The sequence below is a fragment of the Talpa occidentalis genome, unplaced genomic scaffold (genome assembly GCF_014898055.3).
Source record: "Talpa occidentalis isolate TD23 unplaced genomic scaffold, MPIMG_talOcc4v2.1 talOcc4.4, whole genome shotgun sequence".
In the NCBI taxonomy this organism is placed as follows: domain Eukaryota; kingdom Metazoa; phylum Chordata; class Mammalia; order Eulipotyphla; family Talpidae; genus Talpa; species Talpa occidentalis.
The window spans coordinates 12,491,535-12,512,462 of record NW_023604295.1 but is presented as its reverse complement, the minus strand read 5'-3'; the positions used below and the strand labels follow the sequence as shown (position 1 = coordinate 12,512,462).

The following is a 20,928-nucleotide window of genomic DNA, read 5'->3' as shown; positions in this document are numbered from 1 at the left end:
TAATGTTGGAGCTTAATGATACTGATTGAAGAGGTATTTCTAAATCCCATTTCATAGTTGTAGACAACGGGCAGCCCTTTCCTTAAAAATATAGGAGGAGCACCATGGAAAAAGGCCTGAGGCAAATGACCAAGCTGAGCTGGTTGTGCCTGTAGTTAGAATAGAACTGACCTGCGGCCCTGGGCCCTGCCAGTGCCCGAGAAGGCAGGGGATGCAACTCCCAGCGTACTTGAAATACACTTGTGTGACACTGGCAACAAGGATGACATTAAAAGGGCTGAAATGGTGTCTGACTCACTATAATTTAAGTTCTTCTGAAAAGCCCTGCAGATAGAGATTCATAAAACCAAGATCAACTGTCAAGACATGTCACTCTGTGGTCCCTGCTGTCCTGTTAATCACAGCACAGAGGCAGGAGGACGCCAAGGCAGACTGTGCCTCCTCAGTGACGGCAGCTGGGGACAGAGTGGCCCGAGCTTGTCCCTTCCTTGGGAGAGCAGGCTTCGCTCCTGGCCCTGCGGCTGCAGACTGAGCGGGGAGCTTGTATGTTGCCCCTACAAGTGATGCCAACCCCTCGATGGCTGTGTGGGGGCATTATGTAGATAAGGAAAATATGGGACGAGGTGTGCTGTTGTGAGTAAAATCTCCCCAGTGTGTATGTGTGCGTGTATGTATAGATTTGTCAGCTCAGTAATTTTGCTTCTCTTTTTGCATGGAAATGCTGGCTGTAAAAAAAAGAAGTGTCCATTGTGGTATTACTGGGAGTTTTAAGTAGTATAAAAATTAAAAGACTTGTATACAAAATTATCATGTTCTTTGTTGTGTATGCGCTTCTCACTCAGAATAACTGTACACAACCAACAAACGTTAATATTTCTGGACTCTACAAATATTCCAACTGTGACATTTTTGACAAGTCATGTCTACTTGAGGAGCTGAACGAAGTCTGAGCCCGGGTCACTTAGAAAAGGACCCTCCCAGACAGCAAACAAGACAGAAGGGTGAGGGGCTCATAGCAGGGACCCACTGCCCCCAGATACAGTCTGCATCTCTGTGGGTTTCCATTTTTGAGGACAGACAGGCTCCCTACAATCCTTTCAACTTGGGAAAGAAAAACCCCCAAAGTTGGAAGGAAAGCTGAGAAAGAAAAAAATAGATGACTTCATTAGGAACTTGAGAAGCCAAGTGCCAGGAAGAGCAAAGTCAAATTTTAAAAAGGTTGGTTCGCTTCCTTTTCTCCGTATCTGCATTTCAGAGGCTCATGAAGAAGGAAGGGCCATGGCATGCTGAAGCTCAAGGGCAAGGTGCTGAGAGGAGGGAGGAAACCTGGCGATCGATACCTGGTCGCGTGGTCAGTCCTCGGTCAGCTGCAGGGCGGGCGTCCACGGGTTCAACTGGTGCAGGAAGCAAGAGGCGCAGAAAGCAAACAAGACAAATCAAGATGGTAAGTTGTGGCTCTTGAACACAGAGCAGGGGAAGCGCGTGCAATCACAAGTGATAAAAAGGGAGCAGCTGGAAGAGAACCACAGTGGGTTAATCCTGAGCACGAATGGGTTTGGCCCCTGGGAAGGCTTATTGCTACTGATGGGCCAGTCGTCTTAGTTTCTAATAAAAATGCTCACCAGCACCCGCAGAACATCAAAGAAGAGGGACTGGGGAGCGTGGGTTTTCCTCTCAGCTAGTTTAGGGATTGTTCCCTGGCTTTTGATTAAAAATAAAATGTATTATATGCATCCTGGCAGAAATCTTGGCCACCTCCTTTCATGACTGTCCAATCTTATCTTATTTTACAGTTAATTAGCTACAAAAGGACACTCTTAAATTCCCAGGAGAAACGCAAATAGGAATTTATCAGAAAGGTTTCACCCCATAATTGGCCACTAAGTGAATCAAATTTGTCCCTAGATTGAGGGCAGAGGAGGTAAAACCAGAAACTCTACCCCAACCCCCAACATGTATTTAAAGGCTGGTTTCTATTTGACAGATGACATACAGTTGGAACGTGTGACATTCGAGTATTTCCTTTCATATTTGTGGACTTTGATGATTTTTTCTTTGTGTGTATTCTGGGTTGGAGCCAAAGAAAACAGCCTGGCCCAGTTATGTTCACTGTTGTTTCCCAGGATGTGGCACCTGCAAAGTGCTTCCACTCTCAGAAATTATTTCCTTGAACTTACATGAGCGTTACAGAAAAAGGCAAGGGAGAGAAACAAGCTGTCTAATGCAGGGACAAAGGGCAAATGAAGCCGCGGGAGGGAATAAGTCTCTTTGGTAAGGTCTAGGAAGTATAAAAGGAAGAAGGTAGAGAAAAGTGAGCAAAGGCACTGATGGGAAGACAAGGTGAGCTCAGAGGGGTGGCTTCTGGGGCCGACTTCCATAACCCCAGATGGCTCTCTGCGGCACACAGCACCGCAAGGTGCATTGTAAATCCCAATCGACTGGGAACGCCAGGTAGGCAGGGATGTTGTGGGGAAAGAAAGTGGCAGCAAGTCAAGTATTCATTAGAAAATAATGTTTCTGAGGATAGTAAGACATCTAGCTGGATGAATCAAAAGAGAATGGTAATTTGGTCCTTTGTCCTGTAGAGACTGGTGGCGCCACACAGAATGGCCAGGCTCTGTATCATGGAAACCTAAAGGTGAGAGTGTAGGTGACTTTGGGCAAAGGACCAGGTCTGAGTTGTTCCTTCACATGCAAAATAGAAATAGGAACATTTCTGTGTTCTCACAGTAGTGAGGAATAAGTCATTTTTGAAATCTGTTTCAGAAACTCAAGTACTTTAAAACAGCATTCATGAACTATCCCATTTCTGAACTAGCCTAGAGCAATGATGGCTGTGAGGATGGCTAATGTCTTGTATCTTATTCGTGTATCAGAAAAAATCACAAACACACTTGAAGAATAATGTTTCCCATCTGCATCAATGCATTGGAATGTCTTTATTATTCCTTGTAATATGGAGTTAACAGGGATTATCGTGCTTAGTGAGAATTTCCTATCCATAAAGGCCCCAAATGATGCTTCAGTGAAAGGTAAGGACATCCCAAAGTATACTCACAGAGCGAAAAAGGAACTTTAAGTGGTGATCACAAACACCAAGGGTTACATCATCAGAAACCATATTTGACTTGGGCAAACATTTGGATGAGTGCTTTAAATTTGGGCTAGAGAGTTGGAGTTCAGCCCAGGGACTACATCAGTGCCACTGCTTATTTTCTCTGATCTTGGGCAAGCCATGCTCTTTGGGACTCAGGTGTGACATCAGGAAACAGGATTGTCCACGGCTCACATGTGCTCACAAATGTAAATGAACATTAGAGGTGATAAAGCGATATTCCATTACTCCAGGGAACAATAAAAAGCATCACATGTGTACACAAAAAATGTCTGAGAGACCTCCTCCCTCCAATTGTATTATTATTTGAAAACAGTAATAAAACCTTTTCTAACTTCCTGGGAAGATAAAACAACAGATTTAGTGACTTAAACCCTAGTCTGTTTTAACATTTGAGGCTGGTTTCAATTAATGCTTGTGTTCAGAGATCAGGCATCAATAAGTTATTTTTCAAGGGCAATTATAACATTATAGGAATACACAAGATGGAATATATATCAAAAAGACAAAGTTGTACATTACTTCCCAATCCACTATAGATACGTCCTCATTTTTCAAATGGACCATCACGCACTGAACTAGAAAAAATTTGTACTGTTTAAGACACTTTACATTGCTATTTAGCAAATTAAAAATAAACAGATCCTCTTAAGCAGTTAAAATATAACATAAACAGAAATGTGTGAATCCCCTGCCTTCAGTAGCTTTGAATCAAATCCTTCCCACGAGAGGTGAGAAAGACATACTTCCTTCTGAGTTTGTTAGTTCTGTGTTCCTTCAAACAGACCAAATCGAAGCTCAGTGCCACCTAGTACAATGACTGCACCAGTCTACGGTGGTATCAGCACCAGCACAAACCAGGTTTACACTTAGATAAGAGAGGACTGAATTGCAGGGTTAATAAAGGTCATTATTTAATCTCCATTTCACCATTTAAATGGATTTGCTCATTGCTTCTTTTATAGCAAAGCACAAATATACCAGCGGCAAATTCTCTGCAAATAGTCTTACAAGACCTGCTGTGCCTCTTTAAGAACAGGAATATGAGGTGGATGTATTACATCCAAAGAAGCTGACTGTTGGCCAAGGAGACTTTCTGGTGGTGACTGCACTATTGATCTTTGTGGCTGGCCTGCTCAGGGAGCCGTGAAAATGCAGGCACAAACACCTGTGCTTTCATACAGATGGTCTCAGCACATGGGGACAACAGCTCTAGAAGCAATGACTTCACCTCAGTTTAAATACTTAGCATTAAAAAAATTATTTATTTTCTTACATTGTGGTTAATCAGTGTTTGACTTCTACCCTTAGCTGTAGTCTCTGTAGGGTCAAAACAGGGGAGTGAAGAGCACAGGCTCTGTGGAGAGGCTCCATGGTGCTCTTGTTATGGGGTTAATGATTTAGGCTTTGTGAACTGGAAAAGCATGGACTAAAAATTCCTTAAGTGCAAATCACAACTCTTCACGAGCCTACAATATTGGAAAACTGGGTTTATGATTTTTCCCCCAATATAAATTAAAAGAATGCCTGGACATCTGATCCTATTTGAAAAAAAATAGATTTTCGGTAAACATTTGAAGTTACGATAAAGACTGCAAGAACAATGAAAGGAAATCCTTTGAGAGTTTCAGATATTTTCAGTAGCTCTGTGTATGAGCACGTGTCTGTAAGTTTAACAGGAAACAAGGTTCTGGAAGAGGGAGACGTGGGAGAAGGGGAGGAGAGAAGGGAAACAATTTTATGACTGCCTCATGATGGGGCTGGTTACATTCATTGTTTAAAAGGATATACTTTTGGGCCATGCAGATTCTCCTTGAGACAAGCAGGTAAAATCTCTCTAGTCAGATCCTGGTTCTACAATATTATCAACAACAAACAAAAAACTACAACGGAACATTTAGGATGCTCTAGGCACTCTGCACAGAGCTATCTCATTTAACACTCATACCCTAGTTGTGGGTTTTTTTTAAATTTTATTTATTTATTTTTGCATGGAATAACTGGGGTGTAGGCCAGACTATTGGGGGTAAGAGGATTCACCAGAGATAGAGTGGGGAGCAGAGCAGACAGATCTACTGAAGTAAACTGCTGAGGGGAGCAGCGGGCGAGACAGGAGTGGTCTGCTGTGCCATGTGGGTCAGCTTGCTGGCCCAGGATAGAACTCAGGCTGTCAGGGTGATAGTGCTGAGACTTAACCCCTAGGCCACCAGGGAGGCCCTCACACCCTATCTTTGAGCTAGCAATTATTATCCACTCTTTTACAGACTAAGAAGCAGCCAGAGAGGCTGTGTCATTTGCCCAGCATCACAGAGCAGAGCTGGAGTTCAAACTCTGACGGACATTGTCAGGATAGTTGGGCGGAACTACCCAGCGGGATGGTGGGGAGTCTGGAGGTGTTTTGGGGTGTCATTACGACTGGAGGGGTGCATACTGTTGATTTTCAGTGGAGGTTACCCAGGTCTTTGATAACTAAATGTCTTTACAATTTTTTCCTTTAAGAATTATTTTTATCAATGTAGTCTTAATTTTTTAATGGGTCTGAATCTCCTCCTGTGATTTGATCCAAAGACAATATAAATGTTTGAAGCAGTCTCTAAATTATTATCGGATATGTTTACGAGGGAGCCAGGGAAAGAGGAAGAGGAAGACAGCAAGCTGAAACAATAAAAATGGAAACCAAATATAATCACCCACAGCCAGTCTGCTAAGTCTTCATTACTTTTATGTCATAAGTAACACTGCTGTCCACATCTGATATCATTACTCTACGATGCCCTTTTTCAAATTAATAAAACAAATTTGGAGTGATTATTCAACATTATGAAAACACTATTAATAAATATTTTTCTTACTAATTATAATAAAGTAAAAATCAAAATCAACAAGCAACTATAAACCAGAGGCACACTACAGGGGGTGCGGAGGAGGGAGTAGGATCAAAACAAGGGGGGTGGGAATTATATGGGGAATATAACCAAGATGAAAATGCATACATTATGCAAAAATGAAAAATGATGTAAAAATATATGAAATAAAAAAGAAATAAAAAGTTCAAGTGAAATAAAGCTAAAAATTATTAATTAAAAAAATATTTTTCTGCCATAGTTCTTTAAAAGTCTTTTCCAAGGCACTGACAGACTAATATCAAAGTTAGGTTTAGTCTGAGGAGTACACTGGTTGCCTTTTCAAGTATCCAACTACAAATAACCATATTTCATTAACAAAGACCATTACAGGTAAAATCCTATTGTGTAAACACATTGCTAGTACCTAGAAATCAAGGTGTTTTTAATTTCATACTTCTGAAGATGTTGACATAGAATAAAAAAATGCTCTCTCCTAGAGAGATATTTGAAAATTTCGAAAGAGAAATCTCTTGGAAGAATGTCACTCATGGTACAAATTTGTTGACAGAAAAAAATTTCTGAACTATCATAGGAAAAAACATTTAGGACAATGTACTTCTAATGTTGCAGCTCCTTAAATTTAACTTTTAAAATGTGTGCAATCTAAAGTCAATTGTGTAAATCTTAAGTAAAATTACAATTTACTCATAAGTGGTTTTGTATTTCTGCCTTTAACATTTAATAATGCATTCTGAAATGTTAGGCACTAGAATAACTAACGGATGACTATTTTGGTGCCTTTTAAATCTCCATTTAGACTATGGTGGTGGTGGCCTATGGACGATTTGGTGGTGGGTACACTATGGTGGAAATACTGATGGGGGTATCCAAATATTACCTCAATTAAAGTAAAAATCAGTATCAATATCAAATCAATATCAAATCAAGCAACTATAAACCAGAGACACACTATGGGGGAGGAAGGAGTAGGATCAAAACAAGGGGGCTGAGAATTGTATGAGGACCATAACCAAGATGAAAATGCATACATTGTGCAAAAATGAAAAATGATGCAAAAAATGTATAACATAAAGAAAAAGAGAAAAATTATAGAAAACGTGTTCTAAAAAAATCATCTTTGATTAAAAAAATAAAACCTCTCCATTGCTGCAGGTCCAATCAACCCTTCTTTTCCACTGGGTCAACTGATTTCCAGAGGTCTATTTTCTTCAAAGGTGGGCATTCGACACCACAGTCTCATAAACACAAGTTCAATATTACCCTTTTTCTTCCCAGAAGCAACAAAATACCTCCTGGTGAGAAAGTATTTTTAAAAAATTCTTGTCAAAAATCAACCCTTCAGAACACTTTTGGAAAGATGAATGGAGATACCAGAGGCTCTCATTCCGTCCTGAGACCCTTACCTTCATTTTCTGTATTGGCTGGCACAGAGTCGACCCCAAAAGGATGCCAGGGCTGGAGGTCATCCAGGCTGAACTCTCCGTTCACGGGGAGAAGCTCCACGGTGGTTTTCGTCTCGGTCAGAGATGGCATGAGCGCGTCATTCCCATAACTGATTCTCGGTTCACTGATCATGTTGGCCAAGACGTCATCTGAGTAGTTTTGCTCTTTCTGAAGCAGCTCATCTAAGCAAAACAAAGTCATGTCCATGGTGAGGATCAGCACCATCCACACGAGCCTGTCCTGTGTGCCAGGACCGAGTTGAACTGCTTGACCTGTACAATCTCATTTATCATGATGCCGGAGGGACCGAATCACCACCTTACAGATGGGGGCACCTGGCTGTTAAACCACTCTCCCAAAGACACAGCTGCAAGTGCCAGTGGTTGGATTTAAACCCACGGATAAGCAAATGTTCCCAGAGGTGAAAGGCCTCAGAACCAAATCACCACTTCCTCTTGTGACATAGAATTTCCAGTGAATAACATGCTTTGGTGAGGGGAGGGGTTCATGGCCACACACAGGTACAATTTCTTTCAAGTCCAAGGCCATAGCAGGCAAATCCCTCATCTTTGCTCCAACACTTCTAAGGACACAGAAAGCATGATCAAAGGACCGTCTGCTCCTTTCCGGAACTGTTATCCTAGTTGAATATACCTGCTTCTCCCCAAAGCTCCCCTGGTGTTACAGGATCTAGATTCTGAAGTAACAGAGAGACAGTGCCTGGGTTGTCTCAGCTGGGGCCTCTGCAGACACGAAGCTTTGCTCCAGCCTCACCTTCTGAGGGCTGACCATCCCTGCCTCACGCGTGACCTCAGGACAACTCTCCTGCCTTCCTCTTCTGCTGTCTCTTTTCCAAAGCACGTTATCGGTTTTATCACTTTATAAAACTCACTGAACACAATCAACTTTATGGAACATAATTGATTTATCTGAAATTCTTCAAGTCTGATGAAAATGCCCAATAATATATGTTATTATTGAAAATATTTTTACTAGAAAGGAGAGCTCGGAACAGAACCTAATATCAAGTGTAGTTTTGTTTTAAAACCATGGTATCACAAGATTCACGAATCTCATTAAGTTGCCAAAGATGCCCCAAGGTTTTTGTGTGATGTTTTTTAAAATTTGAGACCTATAAAGAGCATGTGTGCGATTAACAATATTAATCAGAATATATCATTTTCCAATCATACCTCTGTCAAGAGTTTACTACATTATATATTTCAAACCAATCATTAGTTACTATTATTGCTGCAGAAAAAAAAAACCAGGATTTAAAATGTGATCTGCAACATTTTGCTATCATCCTTTACACTCTTTTTTAAATCGACCAAAAATTTTATCTGAAAAATAAAAACTCCATTGAAATATATCTATTAAAACAATTTGACAGAATAGCATTAAAGCATATGATTAATATCCTTCCATGGAGTCAGCTTTATTGCAAGATACTTTAAATGATGAAATCCCAAGCAAATCAGTCCTTTGTAAATCTTATTTGAGTTATAATAAAGTATCTGTCCACTGTGGCACTATTCTAAAATTCAATACTTGATGTCTGTAATGACCTTTCTTGAACAGATGAAATGTCCCCCCTCCCCAATTAGGATTTCTTCCAATATTTTCATGTCTTACAGAGTCATAGGTAATGGCTAATAACTTAGCCAGTGTCTGCCTTAATACATCAAATGGGCATTTCTGTTGTATAAATCTTAAGCTTTGACTGTTAAGCACTTACTATACAAAAGAGCAGCTCTTCTGGAATTATTATTGGTGCTTATATGTTCATCTCGAGAGAGGGTAACCTTTGTCAGCATCATCTGCTCACCTGGCGCCATGTAGTTCTTGGCGACTGCATTTACCATCAATTAAACTCCTTATCCATCTGGAAACTTTTTCTGTGTCTTGCACACACAGTTCTGAGCTTCTTCCCTGTGAAGTCTCTGAATAACTCTTCTTGTGCCCTTATCCTAAGCTTTTCACAGGGATTATCTTCTTGTATTGCTCTTGCTATAATTATCCCCTTTGGAAATGCCATTCACTCTTGACGCCCTAAGGATCTCCTACTTTGGATGAATCTGAAAAGTATTTCTCTAGCTTTGACTTTTCCTTCCCACTCTAGTTTATATATTTCTAAGTCTGCTGGATCAATGAATTTAGGTCTTCCACACACTTTATGTACAAAACTAACTACTTAGTATGTATGAAAAAAAAAAAAAAGCATACCGAAGGGCTGCCTGCTCCTTTCTGGAACAGTTCTCCTGTTTTTGTCCTTTGTTTTCTATTATTTTCTTGTTTTCTAAATGACAGAACCATTTTCCAGCCATAGGGCTAACACCTGCAGAAACACCTATATCTCTGTATTTCTCTGAGCCCCATATTTTATTACTAACAACTTCCTTCTAAATCCATTTCTAGATAGTCTGCTTCTCATTCCTGCTTCTTACTATTAACCTCCTTATAACTCCACTATGTTTTGTTTTTGCCTGGATCACTGTGATGGCCTCCTCTCTGCCTCCTCTACTTTTTATCCCTATTTATTCCCACATCTTTTTTTTTCTGATTCTGAGAAATGCTTCCTCCCCATTGCAGTGACTTCTTATTTTCTACCAAATTAATGCCAAATTCTTTCACTAGATGCTAAAATTCCCAGCTCATCTTTCCAGCAGCGAGGCTCATACCTCTTTACTGTACACACCCATGATGTGTGATTTATAAGGCCAAGTATAGATCTGGTCTTCCATGACACTGTGTCTTTGGTGATGTTAATGAGGCAACCTTGAGAACGACTTTAGGCTTACCTAAGAATGTGGGCTGATGGTGGAACTAGAGAGGTGAAACGTTTCAGCAAATGAACCAAACCCAAGGAGGGAGCTGTGGGATCCTCCAGTCTACAGGCAGTCAGCCAGAGCACAGGTTACAACCTGGCATCTGAAGTGAGGAGGGGGGCAGTTTCATAGCGCTATGTTCTCAACCTATGGGACTGATGCTTTCTCCAGGTAGACAGTGTCACAATTGAGTCGAATTGTAGGACACCCAGCTGATGTGGGAGAATCGTGGGTCTGGGGAAAGACATCCACACAATGTGACAGAAGTACATTTGCCAGATTGAGCATCTTGGGGGATCCCCTGCCAGGACCATGCATTCCCACAGAAGACCTTTGCTCTCTGTTCCTGCTGCCTAAATTATCTAGGCTACAAAAGCTTAAAAGTCCCCTCCTCTACAGCTCTCCTCTCAACAAGCTCTATGATGAGGGCACTGTCTTTATAGCCCAAGAAATTGAGGCTGGGAGACATGATCCAAGTCTTCAAGAGTCTGTGGTTAATGTGCATAGATACTGAAATCCAAGTCCTGGGGTACATACTACAAACCTCCTGCAATGAATCCCAACTATGCAGCCTCAGGGTCCCAGAGGAGGGGCCTTCTATTAGCCTCAAATACCACCATTTTGTGCTTTCACAGAGTAAAGAATGTGTTTTAAGTCAAACAGACGCCATCTTGTCTCCAGCTTCCACGCTGAGACTTCACGTTATAACTTACGACTCTGCACTTGCGTCTGACAATAGGAAGTACATACTTGGAAGTAAATATGAGCAAATGCTGATCCTGACAACACCCCCCAGCTTTCTGTCTGGAGACTTTTGCCCACCAGTCAGGGACAGATGGATGGACGTAGGAAATAATCCAAAAGGTTTCACAACGAAGTGTGACTCAATCGCAGACCATTTCTCTGCCTGATCCTTTAATTCCCCTCCATCCTGACCCCAGTAGTACACACCTTAGGTAACCTGCCCCTCAGGGGGTGGGCCTCAAACATAGTTTCTATTCTCAAATAAAACCCCCCTTTGATAATATTGCAGCCTGATCATTTCTCTTGAGTTGACAGGAGAAACCAGGCATTAAGGGCACAAGTGCCCCACAATATCTTCCATTCTTATGGGCTTGGCTCCTGACTTCAACACCAGCAGCCCCAGTGGGAAGGCTACTGGTTTGGTCCCGAAGCTGGCATTCTCCCAGATGTGGGAGCTGGAGGGAGTCTCGTTCCCATTTCAGCCCAAGGTGGTAAAAGAAAGTAGAACAGTAAAAATCTTCTATCTGCACCTCATAAAATATCCAGAGCATTTTAGATTGAGGTAAATTGTGGCACCCCCTTTTATTTTTTATCTCTTATACTTTTGGGAAGAAATTTCTTCCAAATGGCTACTAAAATGCTAAGCCCTGGGTGGTTAATTTTCTCAGTTTATTATATTCATTTTCAGAAAATGAAAGTGAGGATAAAATATTCAATATTTTCACAGAGTGAAAAGCACTTAGGATTTTTTTTTTGGGGGGGGGGACATAATAGCAGAAATCCACATTCCTGTCTCAACTGAACACAGAAGATTTAGAAAGAACCATGTCTGGTTATCTCATTTGGAACAATGAAGTAATGAGGTTTTTAGGAGGAAAAGAATGGTGTAAAGGATGGATTACCATTAGCTGCCGACGGTTTAATTTTATGATCATAAAAGGTCTAAGGCAGACAACTACCTGTGACATTATTAAGGGTTTGGGAGTTGACCAATGGCTAATGCCACTGGCACTGGGCAATTCTGCTTATGATAAAAAACAAAACAAACAAAACAAAAACCCCGAGTCAAATGGGATCATTGCATTGCTCATTCCAAGTGGAACTTGGAATGAGCAATGCAATGATCCCAGAAACCACATTTCTACTATGTTGGTGGCCCTGATGGATGATCTTATTATCTGAATTAACTTAATATTTTATTACAATGCTTTGATGGCAAATAATGGGGATTTCCAGAGCTTTTAAGCACCTACATTTGCCAAAAGCTGTATTAAACCGAGACACTAGAGGTTCACTGGCCTCTAAGTCTCTTCTTTTCTTAAAAGCTATTTGTTATCGCCACAAATTGCAGCAGTTACCTCCAGAGTCAAACATCTTCTCCTGTAATACCCAAGCATGTGAGCTTTGTAGTTAAAAATGAAAATGTTTAACTGAGCTCCATCCTGGTAATATTTAATCTACAGTTTAAACAGTAATAGAGGCTTTATTTCAAATATTAAACCTACAAGGAGCCTGACCCTTCACCTTGCTCTTTTAAAAATGCTTTGAGGATGTACATTAGACAGACTTACAGTAAAAAAAAAGTGGTAAACAGCACCCACCCCCAATCTCACCAGTCAGCTCTCAGTGAAAATATTTTGAAGACAACAACATTGAAAGAGACCCTATATTGATGCCACCTTCAAATAAGCTAGAATATTTTGTTTCTGTAGAAGCCAGAGGGGCCTCAAGGGTTCTTTAGGAAAGAAACAGCTTCAGAAAAGAACTGCTGAATGGGGAACACAAGGATTCTAGATAATTCCTTTAATACTCTTTTAATTATTAATCCACTAGTCAAACTCCTTCTGAAAATTTAATGGCCACATTTTAGGTTTCAAGAAAATAAGGTTTACAGGCAGACATTCAATCAGTTCTCCATTACAAGCTTCAGTCGTCTTACTGAACTAACCTCTTGCACCCCCTCTTGCACCCACTAAACACATCTGAGGTGGGGCGGAAATTTTCCTTCAAGCACAAGAGATTTAACCTTGGTCTTTCTCCCTAAGAACCACACGTCTGATTGGAGATTGGCGTGACCATGAGGTCTCCTAGGTTTGCTGAGTTTTCTTTTGTACACCATCAAACCTGAATTGTGATTGTTTTTCTCTATTTTCTAATTCTTCTAGTTCCCAGAGGATAAATATAAGCTTATCTGCAGCCTCTCCTTCAAACAGAAATTTCCCTTCAACCTCATCTAACCAGGGATTCCACACGACCAATTCTTATCTTTCTAATAACCATTTTTAGGTATGCATCTGGAAGGAGAGAGAAGCACACGTCTGTCCAATGCAATCCTCACCCCTTTAACCGCCACAGCTGCATTGCATGGAAGTCTTTGTTAAAGGGATGTAATTCTTTCACTATGAAGAAGCCCTGCTATAAATTTGCATTCATCCATTCTAGGTATTTTGCCCACATCAGGACTATGAGAACAGATTTAATTCTGCCCTGGCAGTGTTGTACATGTCTGATGCCCACCTCAGCATGTCACTGCCATGCTGCTCCACAGAGTTAATATTGCCAGAGCCTCTGAATCTCTCCATCTTGCTTCCTTCATCTGAAGGAACAAAGGACGGACAGTCTATGCAGTTCCTTCACTTTGAATTCTTTATCTCTATGCTGGCTATGGGGGTGTCCTCTGGGAGCCGGTTAGAAATGCAGACTCTGCTTCCATCCCAAGCGAGGGAGTCAGAATCCGCACATGAATGTGATGCCCATGAGCACTTTACACTTGTAACCAAATGTCACCACGGCCACAAGTTATACCGAGGCTCGCCACCCAATAGCCTCGTTATCCCCTTCAAGAAAGACAAACAAGCCTTGAAACAAAACAAAACAGTGAATGCTCTATGAAAGATGAGTATGGCCAAGAAACAGCACTGCCAGGGGAAACCCTACTCCCTAACACCCCAAAGACATATTCTTCGGACCCAGCACTCTGCCACCTTTGGGCTCTCATTTCCAGAAACACTGCTGAACCAGAGTCACAGAAAAGGAAGGGACAGGCATGATTTTGCTAGACCCTTTGTCAAACAGGAAATCCCACAGCAGCCCGAGCAGGGAAGTGTGCAGGAAACGGTCGACATTATCCAGACTCTGGGAAAGGAATGCACCGCAGTGTGCAGGGCACTCGAGGACAGCTGCACTGCCCACCCCTGCCGAGACCAGCCCAGCCAGGCGGGACACTCTTTTTTTTTTTTTTTTTAAAGGTTTTATTTATTTATTTTTCTAAAGATTTATTTTATTTATTCATGCATACAAGAGCTGGGGTGCAGGCCAGAGGTGTGGGGGGAGGGGCGAATGATTCACCAGAGACAGAGTGGGGAGCAGAACAGGCAGATCCGCTGAAATACACTGCTGAGGGGAGCAGCAGGCAAGACAGGAGAGGTCTGCTGCGCCATGTGGGTCAGCTCCCTGGCTGGGGAATCAAACTCATGCTGCAGTGGCTGCTGATAACTTTATAGAGCTGAGACTTTAAACTCTGCACTACCAGGGAGGCCCCCAGGCCTCACTCTTCCCAAGCATGAACTTTGTTCAGTGGAGTAGTCGCTGCTTGGAGCATGGCTTTGGGGGAGACCCTATGTAGTCTTCCAGGGGTTCTTATGTTCGGCTGCCTGACGGGGATGGACTGTGTCTTTTAGGACAACTGAATAGAGCGAGATCAACTCCACCAACTACACCTCCATTTCGGTGGCCTTTTCATACCCATTAGCTCGTTTGAAATCCCCAGTGGGATTTTCACCTCCACTGACGGTTGAGCAAACTGTGATATCCATTTTGAGAAATACACTTCCACTTAGCAATGTGGCAGAACCGGGATTCAAACCCAAGTACTCTGATTCCAAGTGCTACCTTCTCCATCCTCCACAAAAAAATTCTATTTTTATGGATGACAAGTTCTTTCACTTTGATTAGAATTAACTATTATAGAAATATATCACAAGCATCCTGCTTTGCCTATATTTTGAAAGATTTGATAGATTTGAAAGTGATGACTTCAGTGGTATCTTTTTTTCTTATGAAGAAACCAGGGTATGAGATCAGAGTCCCAGCGGAGGGTCACAGGGCTACCCAGGGCGAGAGAGCTGAAGAGCCGGCTGGGTCTCAGCTGCCCAACCACCCGCTGGTCCTGCTTTTGGGGAGCAGACACTCAGTAGCAGGTTCCCCTCCTAACATCTGTTTCCCCTTTCTTTAGATTTCCCTTTCTCAGGAAGGCTGACATAAATCTGATAGCTGTGAGACTCGTCATTAGGTTTCTCTAGTTCTGAGTCAAATTTAGAATAATTTAGATTCCTTTGTATTTTGTGTTGTTGAAATGATAAAACAGTGGGCTGATTTCTCGATCACCCCAAATATTTTTTCCCCAACATTGAGGTGACCAGAATATCTCAGTGGCCCAGTGTGACACAGCTTTGGACCTTGTGGTCATATTTTCCAATTTTGGGGGAAAATATAAACATATTATTGTAAAATAATGCTGTTCCACAAATCTAGTTTTCACTCTGACCTCCAGAAAACCCAGCCAGTCTTTTCATTTTTAGTCACATTATCCAGCTTGAAGGTCTGTGAGTCGAAATTCAACTCCGTGTCTAAAACTGAGGTTATTTTTTCAGTAGTTTTGGGGACAGATTTTCAACGGAGCATGCTTTGTCTAGTTAAAAGCCACAATCTGTCCCTGGGAGCGATACAAACGTGACTGCACAACAATTGTGAGCAGATTCCTCATTGCAAGTGACATTTTCCTGAAGGATCATATGTCTGGAGTAAGAGGGTGTGGAAGCAGTCCCTTTTCACTGAAGACAGATTTCCTTTTGACTTTCATACAGCATAGATCAAACAACTCAGACCTACAACGCCATCAGTTGGAAGCCAGATAAAAGTCAGTCAGGCTACTGGGCCTCTAAAAACAGATTAAAGACTTCCTTCTTTGTGTTGACCTGAGGAACTTCTGCCAAGGTCCTGATCCTATTTCCAATTACATCAAGAGTCTTGGTCCTGCTTGGGTAGCTGGGGCCTAAGCAATTCCCAAGGAGCAAAATCTTCTAAAGTTTAGACTAAAACTCGTTTATATATTCACAGAAATAATCTCCAGGGGTATGCTACGTTGAGTTTATCATTCTCATATATATAAATACACACCCTAAGAAAATGCCTTTGTTTTAAGCAAACACATAATGAAGACTTTAGGGCAAATAAGTTTGCAAGTTAATTAAAAAAGAATAAGAAATTTTATGTAATATTTTCAGAACTTTAATTGTACTCAGATAAAAAGTTCACTACTGTGGTGCTGAAACCATCGTGCCAACTGTAACCTGAATCTGCCTGGATGTTTCCCTCTTGGTCAAGATTTGCTGAAACCAGGGCCTCCCCGGTGCCTAGGGGTTAAGTCTCAGCACTATCTCTGTGATGGCCCGAGCTCTACCCTTGGCCAGGGAGCTGACCCACATGGTGCAGCAGACCTCTCCTGTCTCTCCCGCTGCTCCCCTCAGCCGTGTATTTCGTCAGTCTGCCTGTTCTGTTCCCAGCTCTGTCTCAGGTGAATCCTCTCACCCCCTGCACCCCTGGCCTAAGAAAAAGAAACATACCGGATGGTCTCACTCATAGCAGGAATTTAGAAAACCTAAATAAGGGACCAGGAAAAAGATTAATTATAATAAAGAAAAAATCAAAATCAACAAGCAACTATAAACCAGAGACACACTATGTGGGGGAGGGGCGGAGAGGAGGGATTAGGGTCAAAATAAGGGGTGTGGGAATTGTATGGGGAATATAACCAAAATGAAAATGCATACATTGTGCAAAAATGAAAAATAATGTAAGAATTATATAAAATAAAATATAAAAATAAAATACATAAAAAAATCTTACAATAAAGAAATAATTCTTTAAAAAAAAAGATTTGCCAAAATTGCACATACGGCCTACCAAGCACACACACAAACTACATCACCTTTGCAAACGAAAATGAAAATGATGGGATTTCTATGTTCATGGTCCTTAAACATAAATCAGTGGTTTCATATGGTCTTTAACACAGGAAACAGCTGTCTCTTCACATGCCAGAGGGGAGAGTGGCTGCTGTGAGGGCAGGAGAGCGTGCTTTCTGACCGAGCAACAGGATCTCCAAAAGTAATGATGATGTGGAATTCTCTTTCAACTTGTCTTTAAGAGCCTAACCCCACAGCCAAACCTAGGCCTTCACCGTGATTCCTTCTTTCTATGGAAAATGTCATCAGTCAGTTGCAATTACAAGTCATATAAATCCAGTGCAAACACTGTAGAAAACATAAGAAATAACAATAATTCACTTGCGGTCTATCAGAGATAACCAAGAGCCATAGATTTTTTAAAAATAGTTTTATCCTTTATAGAATTGATTATCTCATCTCTTCCTATCATCACTTTATTATCTAATTTTATGTCTGTGGTCAATAAGAATAAATTCTGAGAAGTTACTGAGGCACATCTTGGGAATTACGATGACTGGGTTTGAGGACATAGAGACATGGAGTCTTGAGGAAAAGGGTTTTTCTTTTTAAATTTTTATTTATTTATTTTCCCAAAGATTTATTTATTTATTTATACAAGCACTGGGTACAGTCAGAAGCGCAGGAGGGTGAGAGAATTCACCACAGCCAGAGCAGGGAGCAGAACGGGCAGAAGGACCGAAGTACACTGCTGAGGGGAGCAGCGGGCAGCAGGAGAGGTCTGCACGCCATGTGGGACCCTCACCCGGCGGCCAGGGATCGAACCTGGGGGCAGCTTCGCAACCTAGCGCTCAACCGCTGCGCCACAGGGGAGGCCCAGGATGAGGGTTTTTCTAGCTTTATGCTACCATGGGTCAGCCTCAGTTTTCTTAACAAAAACCAAAAGCCAGATTTCATTTCAAATGATGATCGAAACAGATATTTCTACTTTTTCTTTTTGAAAGAATCAAATTCAAAAACTCTGTATTTACTGTATTAAAACATACTCATTTTAAAACTTCAAATTCATTCACCTCAAAATTTGGACCCCAGTATACTAATGGCAATTTCAACACCCCTCTCTCTTTTGGAAGGGTGATATAAGCAACCTCTCTTTGAATATAATTTAAACCTCAATAACAAATTAAAAAATGATTCACATTATGGTGCCTTTAAACATGTCTTTTCATCTCTCCAGTGCAGTAAACATTAATTAACCTTGGCTAATTAAAGCAGCCACGGTTTACAAATTTACTCATTAATCAGCCCCAAGCAAATGCAAAGCACTTAGTCTTTCCTAATTTGTACCAATTAAATATGGAAATTATTATTTTTTTAAAATGAAGAGGTCATAAATTCAAGACATGCAGTCCTTTGGTGCAAATTTCATAGTGTTTTAGAAAGAAACTTGGAAAATTGTCTAGACTCATAGAAATCAGGGCAAAGAAAAAATAAAACTGCCTATTACAGGCTTTACTGTGTTTCTTCAAAAGGTATGTTGAAATCCTAAATCCCCAGTACTGGTGAAGGTGACCTCATTCAGAAATAGGCTCTCTGCAGCTGTAATTGGGTGAAGGGGAGCAGTAAGGTGGGTTCTTGATCATACTAAAAAAGACACACCGAGAGGGAAATTAGGTGAGGATAGAGGTAGAAATTGGATCAGTGTGTCTACAAGCCAAAGGAATGCCAAGAATTTGTTGCTATATCAGAAGCCAAGAGAAAGGAATGGATTCTGTTTCCTCTCCAGCTTTCAGAAGAGGGAGTGTGGCTCCGTGGACATCCTGATTTCAGTATGATAAGAAAACAAATTTCTGTTGTTTTAGGCTACCCCATCTGTGGAATTTCTTATGGCATCCCTAGAATATGAATATGTTGGCACATATAAGCGAATATTAATGACTAGCTGATAAGATAAGCCTTTGTGGCATAATAAACAAACTAGAATAGAATGCAGTTTCTGAGTGAGCCCTTTCTTCAAGACTGGGACAGGTAGATCAAGAAGAATAAAGAACTCCAGACTCTAAGTGTCGAATGTATCCAGACAGCGTTGTTTACCTGTGGAACACCAGAAAGTGCTCCAGGGGCGAGTGAACGGCTCCTTCAGTTAACTCGGAGAAGCTCTCTTCCCTTCTGCAGTGAGCACAACCCACCTCCCTTTCTTTTTTTAAAAAGATGTATTTATTTATGCATACAAGAACTGGGGTACAGGCCAGAGATGCAGGGGGTGAGAGGATTCCCCAGAGAGAGTGGGGAGCAGAACAGGCAGATGTACTGAAATACACTGCTGAGGGGAGCAGAGGGCCAGGCAGGAGAGGTCTGCTGCGTCATGTGAGTTGCTCCTTGGCTGGCTGAGATCGAACTCAAGCTGCAGTGGCTGGCAGTAGCTTGATAGCACTGTCTTTAACCCCTGTGCCACCAGGGAGGCCCACACCTCCCTTTCTTGACCATCTATCGCTACATGTCTTAACCTGAAGACCATGGAATTCTGGATACCAGAATCAACTCAAGCTCAGCCAGGAGATGGAAGGATCTAAGTTTCAATCTTCTTATAAACACAGAGGGTATATCAGATCCTCTCTAAGAAGCCAGCAGCTGAGCTGTCCCTGGCAGCAAACTGCATGGCAAAAGCCTGCCAGTTTTCAGCTTCAGGTTTCCTAACTGAACAGAAGCGGGGCTAATGCCAGTCTTGAGCCTGTGGCCATGCCCACATCCAGCGACCCCCAGGGAGTGATTTGGGACAGCTGGAGTCCTTTAAATGACTGAGCAGATCAATTTCAATGAAGGGTTCACAGCGACAAGTTGGGTTTATAAGATTTCTATGTCAAGTCACCCTCTGAGATACTTTAAGAAGCAAAGGAATAATTTGCTTTCAAGTATAATCTGCAAAGCCATTCACTATTGTTTAACAGAGAGCTGCCTCTCAGATTTAGCATCTGGAACTGGTGTGCTGCATATAGACCTTTTCTTGGTAATTTCTTGGTCAGTTTTCTAAGAAGCAAACTGGTGCCTGCCTGAGTTAACATTAGGTTCCGAGTAGCCTCTAGCGTTACCACTCACCATTTAGAACACTTGTAACTCCAAGGGTGTTTTGTCCATTTCCTCTTTCCTCCCTTATCTAAATCTGAAGAGGGTCTAAGTGGATAATTTCTTTAAGTACAATGCCACTATGGATAATAGAAAGAGAAACATCTAAAGGGGGAGGAAAATATTCTGGCAAATACAACATAGATATTCAATTTCTAAAAGAGCAAATCAAATCGCAAATGGGGAAAAGGCTTTGAAAGCTAGCATTTTCAGCCAGAGGCCTGCCCTGAGTGTGTATCATTTATTCCCTTCAGATACAGTTTAATCAAAGTTAATAAGCAGTTTATGCCAATTGGTTTTTCAGCTAATAGGAAGTCTTAACTTAGATAAATAACACGTAGCCATCAACTCTGCCACTACTAAACAAACTCTCAATACATGTGAACTTCAAAGTTAATAGTACTTTGCTGTAATATTTTATACAATCATTGCTTTGGAAATAAGCACCACTAGAAATCCACATGGCTAATTTTCCAGGCTACAGCAATTTTTCAATGACAGGGATTGACACTCTCTATACTCAAGACCAACATAAATATAATCTGAATGTGTCAGAATTCTTGTATTTTTGCCATTTCATATATGTGTGAGTTTTAGGACTCCTGGATGTTTATAATCAACTGGGGTAATAAGGAACCTGCAGGTTTCTGTAGGTCTGAGGTGGAATCTGCATTTTAAATAAGAAATCCTCCCAATGATGGAACTTCACTTGGCCCACGAGCACATTAAGAAACAGGGGCTGGGCCTCCCTAGTGGCACAAGGGGTTAAGACACAGCACTGTGAAGCTATCCACAGCCACTGCATCACGAGTTTGATCCCTGGCCAGGGAGCTACCCACATG

At 41.5% G+C, this 20,928-nt stretch overlaps 1 protein-coding gene across 6 annotated transcripts in view; it reads right to left on the bottom strand.

The window, feature by feature from the left end:
* APP (amyloid beta precursor protein) overlaps positions 1-20,928 on the bottom strand; it is a 249,419-nt gene that overhangs the window by 20,204 nt on the left and 208,287 nt on the right. For 3 of the 6 annotated variants that reach the window (XM_037525059.2, XM_037525061.2, XM_037525063.2), the window contains 2 exons: positions 7,386-7,607; positions 1,341-1,394 (listed from right to left, as the gene is read on the bottom strand). In XM_037525059.2, coding sequence (XP_037380956.1) covers positions 1,341-1,394; positions 7,386-7,607 — 276 coding nt within the window. The remainder of the gene's footprint in view (positions 1-1,340; positions 1,395-7,385; positions 7,608-20,928) is intronic. The other 3 variants (XM_037525060.2, XM_037525062.2, XM_037525064.2) reach the window with 1 other exon arrangement.